The 17,328-nt window shown below is 36.9% G+C and overlaps 1 protein-coding gene across 1 annotated transcript in view; it reads right to left on the reverse strand.

Moving 5' to 3' along the window:
* LOC121407054 (erythroid differentiation-related factor 1-like) overlaps positions 1-15,567 on the reverse strand; it is a 61,252-nt gene extending 45,685 nt beyond the window's left edge. The window contains exons 1-2 of the mRNA XM_041597973.1: positions 15,399-15,567; positions 7,743-7,918 (exon numbers count right to left, since the gene is read on the reverse strand). Of these exons, the coding sequence (XP_041453907.1) occupies positions 7,743-7,918; positions 15,399-15,482 (260 nt within the window). The 5' untranslated portion in view covers positions 15,483-15,567. The remainder of the gene's footprint in view (positions 1-7,742; positions 7,919-15,398) is intronic.
* Between the last annotated feature and the right edge of the window lie 1,761 nt (positions 15,568-17,328).

Raw genomic sequence — 17,328 nt, forward strand, 5'->3', positions numbered from 1 at the left:
CTCTTAAGTTTCTGGATCTCATCAGCAGCCATGGTCTCTCCCAGTTGGTCACATCCCCAACTCACGACAAAGGTCATATTCTTGACGTTGTCCTCGTCCGGAACTCGGACAAGCTACCGATCTCCAAACCGAACATTATTCCAGGTATTTCAGACCACGCTGCTATCACCTGTGTAATTCGCTCTTGTAGATCAAATCGTGTCAATAGAGCATATACCTCACGCAACATCAAAGATATCAATAGAAAGTCTTTTATAGAAGATGTCGCGAAAAGCAATATTATTTCCCCATCCTCCGTGTCTGAGAATATCGACTCGGCTACCAACCGCTACAACACCATCCTAACCTCACTTCTCGATATTCATGCCCCTGCCAAGACCCGCAAAGTGAGAGATCACCGAGATAGCCCCTGGTACAACAGCGAGATAACCGTTGAGAAACGCAAGCGTCGACAGCTCGAGCGACGATGGCGATCAAACGGCAAGCTCTGCATAGACAGACAGATGTTCCAAGCGCAACGAGAGGTTGTGAATCATCTTGTTGAACGCGCCAAGAAATCCTACTATGTTGGGCTAATCAACATGTGTGGTAATGATACTAAGAAACTCTACTCCACCGCTAACCGTCTCCTCAATCGTAAACAGGACTCTCTACTCCCAAGGCACACCGATAGTCAAGAACTGGCCCAGAGATTCATCCACTTCTTCCACTCGAAGATACATAAAATTCAGAACAGCCTTACCCCAGATCTTACACCTGTCGATCCTGTCACATCAGCTTCCTTCGATACGATCCGGCCAACGACTCCTGACGAGATAAAGTCACTACTTCGCAGATTACCAGCCAAATCTTGCCATCTCGATCCCATCAATACTGTTCTCATCAAGGAATGCAGCTCTACATTCGCTAGTATTATTACCTATATTGTTAATCTAAGTATTGATCAGGCATGTGTACCTTCTGTCCTTAAAACGGCTCACATCCTTCCTATCCTGAAAAAACCCAATCTTGACCCCCAATCCCTGAGTAACTATCGTCCGATTTCTAATCTTCCATTCCTTTTCAAAATATTAGAGCGAGTAGTTTTTTCACGATTATTAGACTATTGCATAGATAACAACCTCCTTGATCCCTTCCAATCTGCTTACCGCCCCCATCATAGTGTTGAAACCCTCCTCACAAATGTTACCAATCATGTTCTCCACGAGATGGATAAGGGAAAAGTGACTGGTATGATACTCCTTGATTTGTCAGCAGCATTCGACACCGTTAATCACACAGTCCTAATCAACACTCTCATATCTCTCGGTGTCAATGGTAAGGCACTTCAATGGTTTAAATCATACCTTACACTTCACTCCCAGGCAGTAAGGATAAACGGTTGCCTTTCTGATTTTTTACCACTTAAATGCGGAGTGCCGCAAGGCTCTGTGGGCGGGCCCACCATGTTCATGTTATATCTAACAGGTCTTAGGAATATTTTCCTTCAGCACTCACTCTCTTATCATATCTATGCTGACGATATTCAAATATATACGTCATTCAAACCCAATCAGAGCGATGCAGCTAGCGCTATCCACAATCTTGAGCGATGCGTTGACGATGTCCATATCTGGTTGAACTCACATTCACTTAAATTAAACCTTGCAAAATGTGAATTTATCATGTATGGATCCAAACCTCAATTAGAAAAGATTTCGATCAATTCAGTCACGCTCGCCGGGCATGTAGTGTCCTTATCTACTGCCTGCCGTAATCTAGGTATTTTTCTTGATTCCCAAATGACAATGTCCACACAGATTCAACGTATCTCTCAATCAGTTCGCTATCAGTTACGCAACCTAGGCTTCATCCGTAAATACCTCACCCGCAATGCCACAGAAAAAATCACCCATGCTCTAATATCATCTCGACTAGATTTCGGAAATGCCCTAATGTTTGGTTTACCTCAAAATGCTCTTGCAAAACTTCAAAAATTACAGAATGCTGCTGCGCGTATAGTGACCCTCACCAATAAGCACAGCCACATCACACCCATTCTGAAATCGCTACACTGGCTACCTGTTGAACAACGCGTTATTTTTAAGATTCTTTTATTACTCTTTCACTGTACACATGGATCCGCTCCTCTCTATAACATCTCCTTGATACACCAATATGCCCCTTCTAGATCTCTTCGTTCTCAAGACTCTGGTTTGATGGTTATCCCTAAAATCAAAACAAAGTGGGGGGAACGTGCATTTGCCCATGCTGGGCCATCCGCATGGAATTCTCTTCCTCGGACCATTAAAGATAGTAGCTCTGTTGAAATGTTTAAATCTAATCTTAAAACCTATATGTTTAATTTGGCCTACAATTGATATTTATCCCTTCTATTTGTCTTCAGCACTTAATCTAAATACTTTTCCTTCTTTTCACCTCTACTTTGCACTAGTGCGCCTAGAGCATTTGATATTCTTATGGATTTGGCGCCATACAAATCATATATATTATTATTATTATTATTATTATTTTAACTGGGTGAAACTTTGGAAATTTGGTCTTAGATTCGAAGTTTTTCAGTTATTTTTTTTTTTAATAGCCGGGTCTTGAGGAAAGAGTACGTTTTAAAACTCGTGTTATTCCACGAGAATAAGAATATAAGGTCTTATGTTAGAAGATTTTTTTCGTAACTGTTTTAGGTCTGGAATAAAGACAACAATCTAAACCTCTTTTAAAACAGGTTCTTAGGTTGAAGGTTTGTTTGGTCTTAGACTTTGATTTTTTTTAATTCTTACTATTAGCGGTTTTTTTTAGAAAAAAATGGTCGGGCTGAAAGACTACGCTATATCCAGCATTAATAAGATTATGGGGTCTTTATACTGTTTTTAAACTGTTATTCATAATGTTTAAATAACAGGTAACCGGGTCTGGAGAAAAGACTACGCTTGATTCTCAATTTACTCTTAGTGCATATATTCACAATATACACCGTATAAGTTGAAACAACAACAAAGGCATTAATTCCACCAGTTTTAATTAACTGGGTCTGGAGAAAAAACTAGGCTCGATTCCCCTTTTTTTTCACAGGAATATCATTATCGTATCTTAGTTTGGACTTATATTATAAATTTTGAAATAACTGGGTCTGGAAAAAAGACTTTGGATTTATATTATAATTTTTGAAACAACCGGGTCTGGAAAAAAGACTTTGGACTTATATCACAATTTTTTAACAACCGGGTCTGGAAAAAAGACTTTGGATTTATATTATAATTTTTGAAACAACCGGGTCTGGAAAAAAGACTTTGGACTTATATTATATTTTTTAAACAACCGGGTCTGGAAAAAAGACTTTGGATTTATATTATAATTTTTTAAACAACCGGGTCTAGAAGAAAGACTTTGGACTTGTACTTTGATGTTTTATTAACCCGGTCTGAAAAAAAGACTTTGCACTTTTGTGCTATATGAACGCATTACTATAGGATTTTAGTTTAGAACGGATTCGCCAAAAATCCCTTCAAATTTATTACATTTGTGGGTAAAGTCATTATTACATTTGTGGGCGATCAAAAATTATTACATTTGTGGGTAAAGTGTTATTACATTTGTGGGCGTTATTACATTTGTGGGTGCAACACCCCCCCCCCCCCCCCCCCCCGGAATCCCCTATGGCAACAAACCACTCAGACAGAAATTAAAAGCATGAAGCTCTCTTGCAATATTTTCTCTGATCCTTGGATTTGTGTTAAAAATGAAAGTACATTTGTATTTCCAACCATGTACATGTATTTTTCAAGCAACGTAATAAATTGTTATAAGGCTGGGGAGCAAAGTGTGGAAATTATGGTGAATTTTGAAGTTGACTTTCTCTGAAATGGGTTTGCACTGTCGTAAGAGATAGGATGTTTGTTGACGAACTGTTGTTAGTGGTACATGAAGATTTGACATACAGAGAGAATATGGTTGTTGTGAAAACAATGTCTCATCTTGCTTTTAATAGTCATTCTTTGCTTTTTATCAACCACAATGTGGTGCAGATTTTTCTATATGAAAAAGTGCCGACTGACATTGTCGATAACAAGGTGTTATATGATCTTTTGACTAATAGAAGAACATTGACCTTATCCTCATGAACACATATGGTTTTACCCACTAATTATTTGGACCATGATTATAAATACACAATGCAGAAATAAAGAAATGGGAACAATTTGAACAAAACCTTAAAAATAAGATGGACATGACCTCGTATTATTTAACCTTTTATCCCCTAGAAGACCTTTGATCTCATCATTCTCATAGGCTAAAATGTGGTAATTCCTAAAGGTCATTTGTACCAAGTGTAAACACAACTGATGGAGAAATAAAGAAATGAGAGCATGTTGAAAAAAAATTGACCTATCAACCCTTAGCTGTCCTTTGAACCCATCATCCCCAACAACACACATGTACAAGTAGTATAATCAGAAGATAATGTGAAACAAGTGTGATCAAAATTGATGCAGAAATAAAGAAATAAGATCAAGTTGCACAAAAACTTCAAACAAGTGGAATGCTTCTAGCAGTCTCGCCTGCATTATGTGATTCAACAGCAGTGCTGACTTCAAAAACACTATTAAATTCACAAAAACACTATTCATATTATAAATTATAATGTTCATTGACCCATAATGTCCTTGATCATGCAACCCAAAACTCATGCAAGATGTTCCTTGATACTTGATTGTTTGCATGTTTTAAAGTTTCATGAACTAGACTCATAAACTTCAAAAGTTATGATGGCAATTCAACGAATTTCCCCAACATGGCCTATAAAGTTCGTAGACACTGAATGACCTTGACCTTGGTCAGGTGATCTAAAACTCCTACAGGATGTTAAGTGAAACTTGATTGCTCTTATCTCCAAGTTATCTGAATCAGATCCATAAACTTTCAAAGTCATGATGGCAAATTGGCAATTCAACAAATACCCCAACCTTGCCTAAGTTCATAGACACTATGAACTTTGAACTTTGTCATGTGACCTAAAACTCACACAGGATGTTCAGTGATACTTGATTGGTCTTATGTTTCAGATTCATGAACTAAACCTCTCAAAAAAGTTTGGAAATCTGCATTTGGCCATTAATTTCTCCCTACTCCCAATTTTAAACAATGCATATTTTATCATCATTCGAAAGATAATTCTCTTTAAAATGATACCATACTTGTTATGATCATGTCATCACAAAAAAGAGCAGGATTCAAATGTGTTGGATGAGGTCTGAATTCAAAAGCTGCAAAACGAGCACAAATTAGGGTTAGGAAATCTTGCATTTGACCATTCCTTTATCCCAACTCCCAATATTGCACAATGCATATTTGATTTCATTCAAAAGATCATTTAATTCTCTTTAAGATGGTACCATGTATGATCATGCCATCACGAAAAGAGCAGGATTCAAATGTGTTGGATGAGGTCTGAATTCAAAAGCTGCAAAACGAGCACAAAGGGTTAGGAAATCTTGCATTTGACCATTCCTTTATCCCAACTCCCAATATTGCACAATGCATATTTGATTTCATTCAAAAGATCATTTAATTCTCTTTAAGATCGTACCATGTATGATCATGCCATCACGAAAAGAGCAGGATTCAAAAGTGTTGGATGAGATCTGAATTGAAAAGCAGCAAAAAGCAACAGAAATAGTCATGAAGGGTCAATACAGAACATGGTTCTTTTGTCTGTGTCAGTAGAGATGAAAATCCTTTCAAACCAAGCCCGTGCTTATGTAGTGATGGTTCTGTGCGATAACATGGTTTGTGTCGTTGTTTTAACTACCCATGCATGTTTGCTTGCTATATTTGCTCTTGCAGAGGTGTGTTTGATTCCATGTTAACATTGATGTTAAGGTGCGTGAAAAAAATTAAAAGAAACTACTGAAAAATTCACTCATCACCATGGGAAAAAGAACAGAGACTTTCAATATTGTGTCATTTTGCAACTTTTTAATTTGGACTTGCCCCACATTTCAAGGCACTGCACCTCCATGTGAATGATAATCATATCATATAGGGTATCATTTTAAAGAAAATTAAATGATCTATTTATTGACATTAATTACACATTGATATTTACTAAAACCAATGATGAATTATCGGTCAAAGTAAAAACGAACCGCTGAGAAACTCACTAATCACCACGGAAGAAAGAACAGCGACTTTCAATATTTTCAATATTGTGCTATTTTGCAGCTTTTGAATTTTGACCTTGCCCCACATTTCAAGGCACTGCACCTCCATGTGAACCATAATCATATCATGTAGGGCATCATCTTAAAGAAAATCAAATAATCTATTTATTGATATTAATTACACATGGATATTTAACCAAAGAGGGATCATTGATCAAAGTCAGATTTCCAAACTTTTTTTCAGGAGTTTAGATCCATTATGCTTCAAGTTATGATGGCAATCTAATAAATACCCCAACATGGCCAAAGTTTGTTGACCCTAAATTACATTACCTTTGACCTTGGTCATGTTACCCAAAATTTAAGCACGATTTTCAGTGACACATCATTACCCTTATGTCCAAGTTTCATGAACTAGATCCATAAACTTACAAAGTTATGGACAATATTTCAAAAACTTAACCTTGGTTAAGATTTGAATGTTGAGTGTTGATGATGCTGCCACCACAGCCACAAGATTTTGATATTGATTTCCCCAACATGGTATAAGTTCATTGACCTTAAATGACCTTTGACCTTGGTCATATAACTTCAAACTTGTGTAGGATGATTACTTGATAAATCATTACTCTCACATATATGTCCATGTTTCATGAACTAGGTCCATATACTTTCTAAGTTATGAGGACACTGAGACTAAAACTTAAAGGAGAATGAAACCTTTGGAACAAGATAGCTTGTGTGAAAACAGAAAAATCAAAGAAACAGATCAACAAAAGTTTGAGAAAAATCGGACAAATAATGAGAAAGTTATGAGCATTTGAATATTGCGATCACTATTGCTATGGAGATAGCAAATTGGCAATGCGACAAAGATGTGTGATGTCACTGATGAACAACTCTCCCCATTAAATATTTCACTTGAATTGCCTCTTTTATCACATCTATCCATAGATCATGTGTTCTTTCTACATGAGGGCATGTAATACATATTTCTTAATACACAATGGATAAAGAGTTTGTATCATCGTAAGAAAAAGCAAAAAGAGACATTTTGAGGGTATTTTATAGTCCATCAAAGGGAAAGTTGTTCATCATTGACATCACACATCCTTGTCACATTGCCAATGGGAGGATCTCCATAGCATTAGTGATTGCAATATTCAAATGCTCATAACTTTCTCATTATTTGTCCGATTTTTCTCAAAGTTTCTTTATTCTTATTCTTTGATTTTTCTGTTTCTACACAAGCCTATTTGTTCCAAAGGTTTCATTCCCCTTTAATCATGGTTAAGAATGTTGAGTGTTGACGACGCTGCCACTACATCCATAAAAAAAACAGCACATAGTCTCGCTCTGCTACACAGGCATGACAACAAATTGTAACAATTTATAACTCGGTTGGTTAACATGGTATCCTGTTAGACAGCTGGGTTTTAGTACATGTATACTAGGACTATCTAGTATGCAAATCTTTACTTTTCAAGATAAGGGTAAATTATGAGCAAGAATTTCCAATACTAGTAATATGAATTTCATGTTTCTGGTATGTACATGAAAATATATTCAATATCATTTCATTACCTGGATATGTCAGCAGGTTCACCTCTGATCCATGTATTAGGTAACTGTATGGCAGGACCATTCCGAAGCCAGTTTGGAGGTGGCTGATGGAGATTGGTATTCAACTTAAGACGAGAGTATGGAAACAATCTCTGCATCACACGAGGGAAGCGTACTTGGGTGCTAGATTTTACCACCTGAAGAAAGCAAATTATTGTGAAATTCCAGTCATAATGACATCGTAACAATAACTACTTAAAGGAAAGTTTTATGAATGTTTGCATCTACATGTACATGATAAATGTGATGAAAGTGTGCATAATAAAAAGCAAGTGGAATGCCTCTGGCCGTCTCACCTGCATCACGCGGTTCAATATAGCAGCAGTGCTGACTTTGAAAACTACTATAACTCGCACAAGATGTTCAGTGATACTTGGTTACTCTTATTTCCATGTTTTATGAACTAGACCAATACACTTACAGAGATAGGATGGTAATTCAACAAATATCCCCAATGTGGCCAAAATTCATTGACCTCACATGAACTTTGACCTTGATCATGTGACCTGAAACTAGCACAGGATATTCAGTGTTTCTTGATTACTCTTATGTCCAAGTTTCAAAAGTCAGATCAATTGACCCTAAATGACCTTTGACCTTGGTCATGTGACATGAAACTCTAATATGCTTTTCACACTACATTTCCAAGACCCCATGCTATCTTTTTTTTAGATTCACACTGTCTTTCTTAACCCCATACTATCTTTTTTTTCGATTCACACTGTCTTTCTTAACCCCATACTATCTCCTCAACCGTGGCCAATGCCCTAACCCCCGGACTATCCCTAAGCTCATGAATAATGATGATTACCATACAGAGCGTGATTAACGTGCAATTCGACTTCTGTGAATGGCTAATGCTTAGCCCCACTTTCCTTAGCCCCGTTTCGTTTTCACACTGCATATCTTAGCACCGCAATTGTGGTGCTAGCACCACAATAAGCCGGCTAACCCTGCTGTTTTGCAGGGCCAGATAGTACCGTACTAGCCCACTTTGCTAAAACGTAGTGTGAAAACGAAGTGGGCTAAGCTTAACCCCGGGAAATTGGTGGGGCAAATGTGTTAGTGAAACTAGTCCCAATTAAGACTAAAAAAATATAGTTTATACACTTAATTTTTTTCGTGTAGTCCCATCATGGCCCGGGGGGGGGGGCCACTTCCATTCAAAAGTGGATACCATGCGCGACCACGGAGTCTTGAAATGCACCCTAAAAACGTAATTTCCATATTCTGAAAATGCACCCCTTAACAGGTAGTGGCGTGTGAAACCCTACCCTTTACAATTATTGGAAACAAAACGATACTCTTGGCAAATATTCCCTGAAATGAACCCCTAAACAAGTACAGGAATGTTTTATTGTTACGGGTCCTTCGGTCATCGCCCTAACCTTATTTGGTTTAGTACGACCCCACCTTCTACAACTCGCACAAATCAGACTCTAAACACAAAGTGTTGGGGCAAAAAGGACATCCTTTATAAAACATTTGAATTTCGTTTGATCATCCCCGCAAATTCAACCCTAAACACATAATTTTCCTAGCGAAATAGATACCCTTTTTTTCATTATTTTTGTGTTTTTGACACCCTTATCAATATCATGTTGCGTACGTAACGTGCCCTATCACGAAAAAGACATCCTTTTTACATGTTTTTTGGTCGCGCATGGTATCTACTCGTCAATGTCAGTGGCCCCCACGGGCATCATAGTGTAACATGACTGTTTGTACACTTCCAAACTCAGTCTCCTATGCTCTCCTGTAATTCAATCTCCAAAGCTCACCTTACTTTAATTAAACTAAAATTATTAAACTGAAGATAGGGTGTACACAAAATAAAATAAAAGTTTACAAGATGAAGTCCAGATCAGCACTGACTTTACTTTCCAATCCAATCTTCTGCCAATGTACCCACATTGGATAATCATAGAAATCAACCAATCAAATATAAGGAAAATGGTATGAACTATAAAATGAACTAACCCTATTTAAAAATAAGAACCAATCAGAGAATAGAGAAGGGTGATCATGAGTTAAACTGAATCCTAATGAGAAATAAACAATAAGACCATGTGGAGTGGAAAGCTAATGGAAAACCAGGAAGCATGACTGAGGGGAAACTGAATGAATGAATGAAATGCAATGAACCTGTGTTGCTATGTGAGATGTATTGTGGAGATGGAATGAAAGATGAGATCATGACAATGTATGTGGATTGAGAGGATGGAAAGAAGGATGAGATGGAATGGAAATAAACAAGTTGAATGTAAACAATAAAGTATGGAAAGCCAAATGTAAGAGTACAGATTAAATAGAACCAGCAAAATTTACTGTTACATAAGATTCCCTCTTCATTAAAAATGTCCTCATTTTTCAATATACACTCCAAAGTTTTTAAGTTTCGATTCATGTTCTTTCCGAACTTTTTTTTTCTTGCTAGCATGAATTTTTTTTTTTTTTAATGGGCCAAAAATTTAAGAGGATAAAAGAAAATAATGAAGGAACCTTAAATTTCAACTGTTCACAGTAATATCAATAAGTCATTACTTTTGCAACAATCAGCAGAACTGACATATTTCCAAACCCAATCTATGTAATATTGCTTTCTTTTATAGCGGTCGTCACTAAACAGACGATTTCAGAGAATGAAAAAAAATGTATATTCTGACTTCGATATTTCTTTCGAAGAGAAATAAGAATTATTCAAATCAGTATTAACTATTACCAATGGCCATCTGACTGTTAGTTGCAAAAGCACAAATAGTATACATGTATATTAATACAATATGTATCAGCATATTGTTGTTGCATGAGTATATTCGAATAAACAATTAGCTTTCTTCTTTTTTTTCCAAACTTAATTTTTTCTTGCGATATTTGTGAATTTAGATAAAATATCAATTTTTTTTTGTTCAAACATATATTACTTTTTTTTCACTAGTATTCCAAACCAATATCCTTAAAAAGCTATGCTTGTCCAAAAGGAAAGAAAAAAAATATATACAACAAACTGCCATAAGCGAAAATGGATCATGCATCATCAAACAAATTACCAACTTTGCAACCAAACTAAGTTTTGTTTCGTAAACATTTCGTTCTAGCTTTTTTTTTTAAGATTCAAATTGTCTGAACAAAATCGATTTCCATTCCTTTTCCCAAATATATTGTTTCGTGTTTGATGGAATAGAGATAAAATATTTTTTCTTTTTTGGTTTCATTATATTTCCAAAATCAAGTATCCATATTTGATATATAATGAAAACAATTATTTGCTTTTTTTGTGTGCAAAATCAAGTTAATCAATAGTATGGCTAGTTGCAAAAATGATATTTTCAAGAATATTCACAATTCACATAAATATATACTATAAATTCTGTAAATGAATACTTTTTGTCCCACCGCTTACTGTTACGCTTTGTCCCACCGCTTACTGTTACGCTTTGTCCCACCGCTTACTGTTACGCTTTGTCCCACCGCTTACTGTTATGCTTTGTCCCACCGCTTACTGTTACAATAGGATGGGGGTTGGGTGTCCGGACACTTTATTTTTGAAGCCTTCTTTTTTGTGTTTAGTAAAAATGTGAATTCAATGGAAGTAATCATCTTATATTTTGTTCTCTATAATATTGCCATATTTCCTAACATTTTGTACTAAAAATTGATGAAACTTCGTCTGTATTTTTCTCCAAATGACTTTCTAAATTGATCGTCCGGACACACAACAAAGTCAACTGGGCCGGGTATAAAAAGTTTAGTTAGAATTTAGGAGTGGGCTATACATGGGTCAAAAATACTTTTTTTGGAATTTTAATATGGGAACAGTTTTTTTTTATTCCCTGTAATGTATCTCAACATGAAATGACAATATTTTTTGTCTTGGGTCCGAGAAAAAAGTGTGCCGGGCCAAAATCCAAAATGGCCGCCAAAACTACCCAAAATCACAGTTTTGGCCACAACTTCTTTATTTGGTGGTCTTTTTCTTTGGTTTTGGTGTCTATTCATATGTATTTGGGGGCAGGCAATCTGTTTTTCCTATAATTAGTACTTTTAAACCAATATTTGTAGAGTTAAAAGGTAATTATACCTAAATTTTTCAATTTTTATAGCCTTTTTTCAGCCAAAAGTAGATTTTATCGTCCTGCGGTTCTTGGATATTAGATGGTACGAGGTCAACAATAGCAAGCAGCTTCATAGAGCTACATGTATATCGCTTTTATTCCTCTACTATGGGTTTTACGGATATTTGTTAAATATATCTTGAATAAAAAAAATGTTAATTATCCATATAGGGGCTATACAGTATACAATGTACTGTACATACTGCACTGCATAAATGCATTGGCCACCATGACAAGGCATGTATAAACTATAGTGTTATACATGTAGAAATGAGCTCTTAGGTTTAGAATTAGATGCCTCAGAAATTGAATATATGTTTTGTCTCAGAAACTGAGGACATGTTTTGTCAAATATGCTAATTCAGGGGGCGGAGAAAGGTAATTAACCCCACATCATGGCATTTACACTGTAGATATTCTGGGCCCCGTTGCATAAAAATTTACCATTATGTTAACTTAATGGTAACTTACATGGAATCCTTGGCTCTGATTGGCTGTTGATCAAAGTTACCTGACCCCATAAACATAGGCCAGTTAGACACCACAACCAGGTAAAAAAAAAGCCTCCAAATGAAGAAGATATGGCTACATGTAGATATGTGATGTACACGTGTACGTGTATATAATATGTGATATTTTATGTGCAATTTACGTTGCTCGTTTCATCATGTTTATCAGCTGACAAGCAATCAAATTCACAATCTAATTTTAAACCTTAAGAGCTTATTTCTATGACACTATACGTGTAGTTTATATAAAGGCCTTGTCATATGTCATGGTGGTCAATGCATGGAAATATGCAGTGTAGTATGTACAGTAACAGTACATTGTATACTGTATTGCCCCTATGGATAATTAACATTTTTTTATTTAATAGATATATTTCACAAATATCCGTAAAACCAATAGTAGAGGAATAAAAGCAATATAGCTCTATGAAGCTGCTTGCTATTGTTGACCTCGTACCATCTAATATCCAAGAACTCCAGGACGATAAAACCTACATTTGGCTGAAAAAAGGCTAAAAAAATGGAAAATTTAGGTAGAATTACCATTTAACTAATGTTGTAACCCGCAAGTGAAAACCCGAACCGTACCGTCCTGTATAATCCAATAATTTGCAAGCGGGACCCGCTTACCCGTCGGGTTTTAACCCGCAAGTCAATTTATCTTTGAAAAATGAAAAACATTATTTCTGCAATCCCCACACTATACAGGCTCAAATCAGGAAAATATATGTCTACTACTACCTAGCCTAGAGTGAATTTACTTACAAATTGCAAATTCGCCTTTTATTCCGGAGAGAAAATGTTTTTTGGGTGACTTTGTACCACGAAATGGGTCCGCTCTGATCTCGAAATTGAAAGCATTACTAACGCCTCGGATCGGAGCTAGCGAGCCGCAGCTCAGCACGCTAGCTAGCCCAGGCTGCCCAGCAAGGATCGGCAGACGGCAATGTTGTTTTTCAGTCCAGGTCGGTCGACAATGCGACTCACAACAATCATAATTACAATATTCCATGGGACCTCGTCTATAAAGTAATCAAAATTGCAATAAATACCTGGATAATGATACAGTCATTTTTTTCTTCTCGTTTATCTCTATATTATTTCCTTCTGTTTTTGTATTTCATTCGATAATATGGCCGCTAAAACTCGATGTTCAGTTTCCCGTCGCCCGCGTTATGAAATTTGGCGCGCGTTTGAAAATCAAATTCTGAAAATAAACTATTTGGATATCTAGATTCAAAACTGATTTAAAACATTAATATAAGCTTTTCAGTAAGACAATTACTTGTATATCTTGTAAATACCTGCAAATCTTTTCTTTCTTTCTTTTTTTGTGAATGGAATGACGCTGCATGCTCAACCATAACTCGAGGGATGTTCGTGCAGGCTCCACTCAACAACCGTAGAAGTGGTGGAGCCTGCACGAACATCGCTCGAGGTATGGTTGAGCTACCTCAATAAATCCCAAAGTCTAGTAAACTTGCGTTGGTGAGTTATCATACGGCATAGTACTCATCCAAAATAACTTATCTTATTTGCTAATTATAACTTAAAAATCATTTGTTTTATTTTTCCAGGGGATGAGTTAAATATCAGACAAAAAAATCATCAAAGCTCAATCTGTTACAAGGCCGACGGGAGACTCACCCACGTACGCATTGGCGCTTGTGCTAGCTAGTCTGAGCTCTGTCTCTCTGCCAGAGCTCTGGGGGACAATTCGCTCTGTAAAGGCCTCAATGATGGTGATTTTCTGCTTCAGACAGAGTTTATATTTCGGGTATATTTTTCAAAACTGCCAATGAAGTTTGATGATTTCTTCATTGTCATGTATATTTAAGTTATTAATGAGTTCATTCTCACCAAATTTAGACTCCCCCATAGAGAAATACAATTTTCGTGGAGATCTGCGTTTTCAAAGAACTTCAGGAAAAGTAAGGGTATGTGGGCCTTTATTACATGGCCAAGTACTGGAATTAATTAAGTGAACAGGTATTCCTCAAAATACAAAAACGTAGCATTTGAAAAGAGCCCCTGAAATATTGCAAAAAAAATGAAAATGGAGCCCCCCCCAAAAAATTATTAATTTTTCCCTGGCTTCAAGTTCCACAGAATAAAGTGCGTTAAAAGGTTACAAAAGGTCAAACTTTCATCTTCTGAAAAATAATGAATAATGAAATCGGTTCCTCATTATGAGCTGGAAAAAATGGGACGGGAAACTCAACATCGAGTTTCATTGGCCCATGCGGTTGCTTTTGACTGCGCTGCATGCACGCACTGGCGCTGGCCTTTGAAAGAGAGCAACTCGATGTATTTATCATGTTGAACTGTCTCAGACTCAGTCCTGTTCACTATTCACAAGACAAAAATACGCCGGCATTTTTAAAAGGAAATATCTACGTCTCTAAAAGAATCTGCCACGTAAGAAGCACATGATCTTAACTCAATTTTCACTGTGAATGTTTTTATTATGCGTCGTTTATTCTCCCTTTTTTTCGCATGACGGTCTGCGGGTTTGAGAATGAACTCGGCCCGGCCCGCAACCCGCGATCGGAGGCATACCGGCAGGTTAACCCGTACCGCAACGGGTGCGGGTTACAACAGTACATTTAACTCTACAAATAATGGTTTAAAAGTGCTAATTATAGGAAAAACAAATTGCCTGCCCCCAAATACATATGAATAGACACCAAAACCAAAGAAAAAGACCACCAAATAAAGAAGTTGTGGCCAAAACTGTGATTTGGGGGGGTTTTGGCGGCCATTTTGGATTTTGGCCCGGCACACTTTTTTCTCGGACCCAAGACAAAAAATATTGTCATTTCATGTTGAGATAAGGTAAAAGGAACACAAAAAAACTGTTCCCACAGTAAAACCAAAAATCACCCATTTATAGCCCACTCCATCTACAAGTTTAACTCACAATAAATATCATGCATGGGACTACACGAAAACTTTTCAATTTGCAAACAAATCACATGAAAAATAATAGTTACCAATGCATCTCCTCCTTGTGATTCTCCTTTGATGGGTCCATCATCTTTATCCCTATCTGATTCACCTTCCATGTTCTCACTCATCCTCAATTCATATGAATTCTTCAATGAAATGTGAAAAATCGGAGCTCGAATCCGGATGTTTTTGATCAATCGGTGTAGACTTGTGTTCAGTGACAATCTTAATATTTTGGCACATTTTATGAACTGATTTTCATCTTTTCAATTTATGTAACTGGTTTGGGTTTCAAATTAAGATATGACGTAAATTATAAATGAAAAATTTATTTTTACCATAAAATATTTATTATGAAACTTGAATAAATAATTTGGTTTATAAAACAATTGAAAAGAGAGAATGGAGGAAAGCCTCTGCCCAGAGAGCATAGAGGTACCTGGATGGATATGGATGGGATCAACACCGGCATCAACATAGTATGGGATGGATCAAGACTTATCGAGAATCTTATGCAAGCGTAAAAATGCCACCCATGTTCAGATAATCATCTCGTCATGTCCAGGGGCGTCGATCCATTTTTCAGATTGGGGGGGCAAAATCATGAATCAATTTTCCAAAAGCGCTCGATCACACAAAACAAACCCACACACACACACACATATGCCTATATATATATGTGTACATATATATATGTATACACACACACACACACACACACATATATATATATATATATATATATATATATATATATATATATATATATATATATACATCTCACCAGCAGATTAATGCGAGCGCGAAGCGCGAGCTGAAAATTTTGATATTTCGATCTGAAAAAAACATGAGTTTAATGGACGTTTTTAATAAAGAACAAGATATATATATCCAACAAAAGATTATTGCAAGTCGAAGTGGGAGTTCTTTTGAGGTTTAGAACTGAAAACGGGACCATATTCACCTATTTAATCATGGAGAGTATAGGTTCTTGATACAGAAATGATGCGAGCGCGAAGCGCGAGCTGAAATTTTTTGATATTCCAATCTGAAAAGTGGACATTTTGAGCACGATTTTAGAGGAAGAACGAGTTGTGTATCTCAATCTCGCTTGCTGATTTCTGTGTAATATTACAATCTTATTTTATTTTTAGCACATGCGGAATTATTGGGGGGGCAAAACGATATGTTTGCCCCCCCAATATTTTCATTGGTGGGGCGATCGCCCCCCCCCCCATAATCGACGCCTCTGGTCATGTCTACAATCCTTGAAAAAGATGATTAAGCGACAGGATATTGGATTTTATCATGTCTACATCCAGTGGAAAGAGATGATCATTGATCCCCGTTTCATCAACATTTTTGTCCGACAAGTTGTCAGGGGCCCGTTGCAGAAAGAGTGCGTTTAAACGCAAGTCAAAAAAATCAATCGCAAGTCCCAAATGCGCGCTGTTGATTGGTTGAAAATCAAGTTGCGCATGTTTTTTTTAGAGTTGCGATTGATTGCAACTCTTTCTGCAACGGGCCCCTGATCTGACATCTTTCCTTGATTTTGATTGGCTGAGAAGCACTGTAACTATGGTAACTGTCGGATAAAATGGGATCCAAGATATTGTCATCTCATCATCTCTTCCACAGGATGTAGAGATGACGTGATCCGAGATCTCGTCATTTTTAAGAGATGTAGACATAACAAGATTATATTATCTGAACATCTGGCACTTTTAAGCTTCCATAGAATCTCCTTTATCATCAGAGAATAAAGAAGACAATAGGCCTACTTGCTTTTGCCTTCCTCCGTGGAGGTGCCGATGACGGGGATGCCATGCTCAGTATTTCAGATGGGGATGGCCCGTGCCCCCCCCCCCGGCCCCAATATTTTACGGTCGAACATCATAAAAATTGATATATGAAACTGAAAAGTGTTATGATCGGGGGGGGGGGCACTCATATTATATTTTAACGGAGTGTCCC

This window comes from Lytechinus variegatus, chromosome 1 (genome assembly GCF_018143015.1).
Source record: "Lytechinus variegatus isolate NC3 chromosome 1, Lvar_3.0, whole genome shotgun sequence".
NCBI lineage: Eukaryota > Metazoa > Echinodermata > Echinoidea > Temnopleuroida > Toxopneustidae > Lytechinus > Lytechinus variegatus.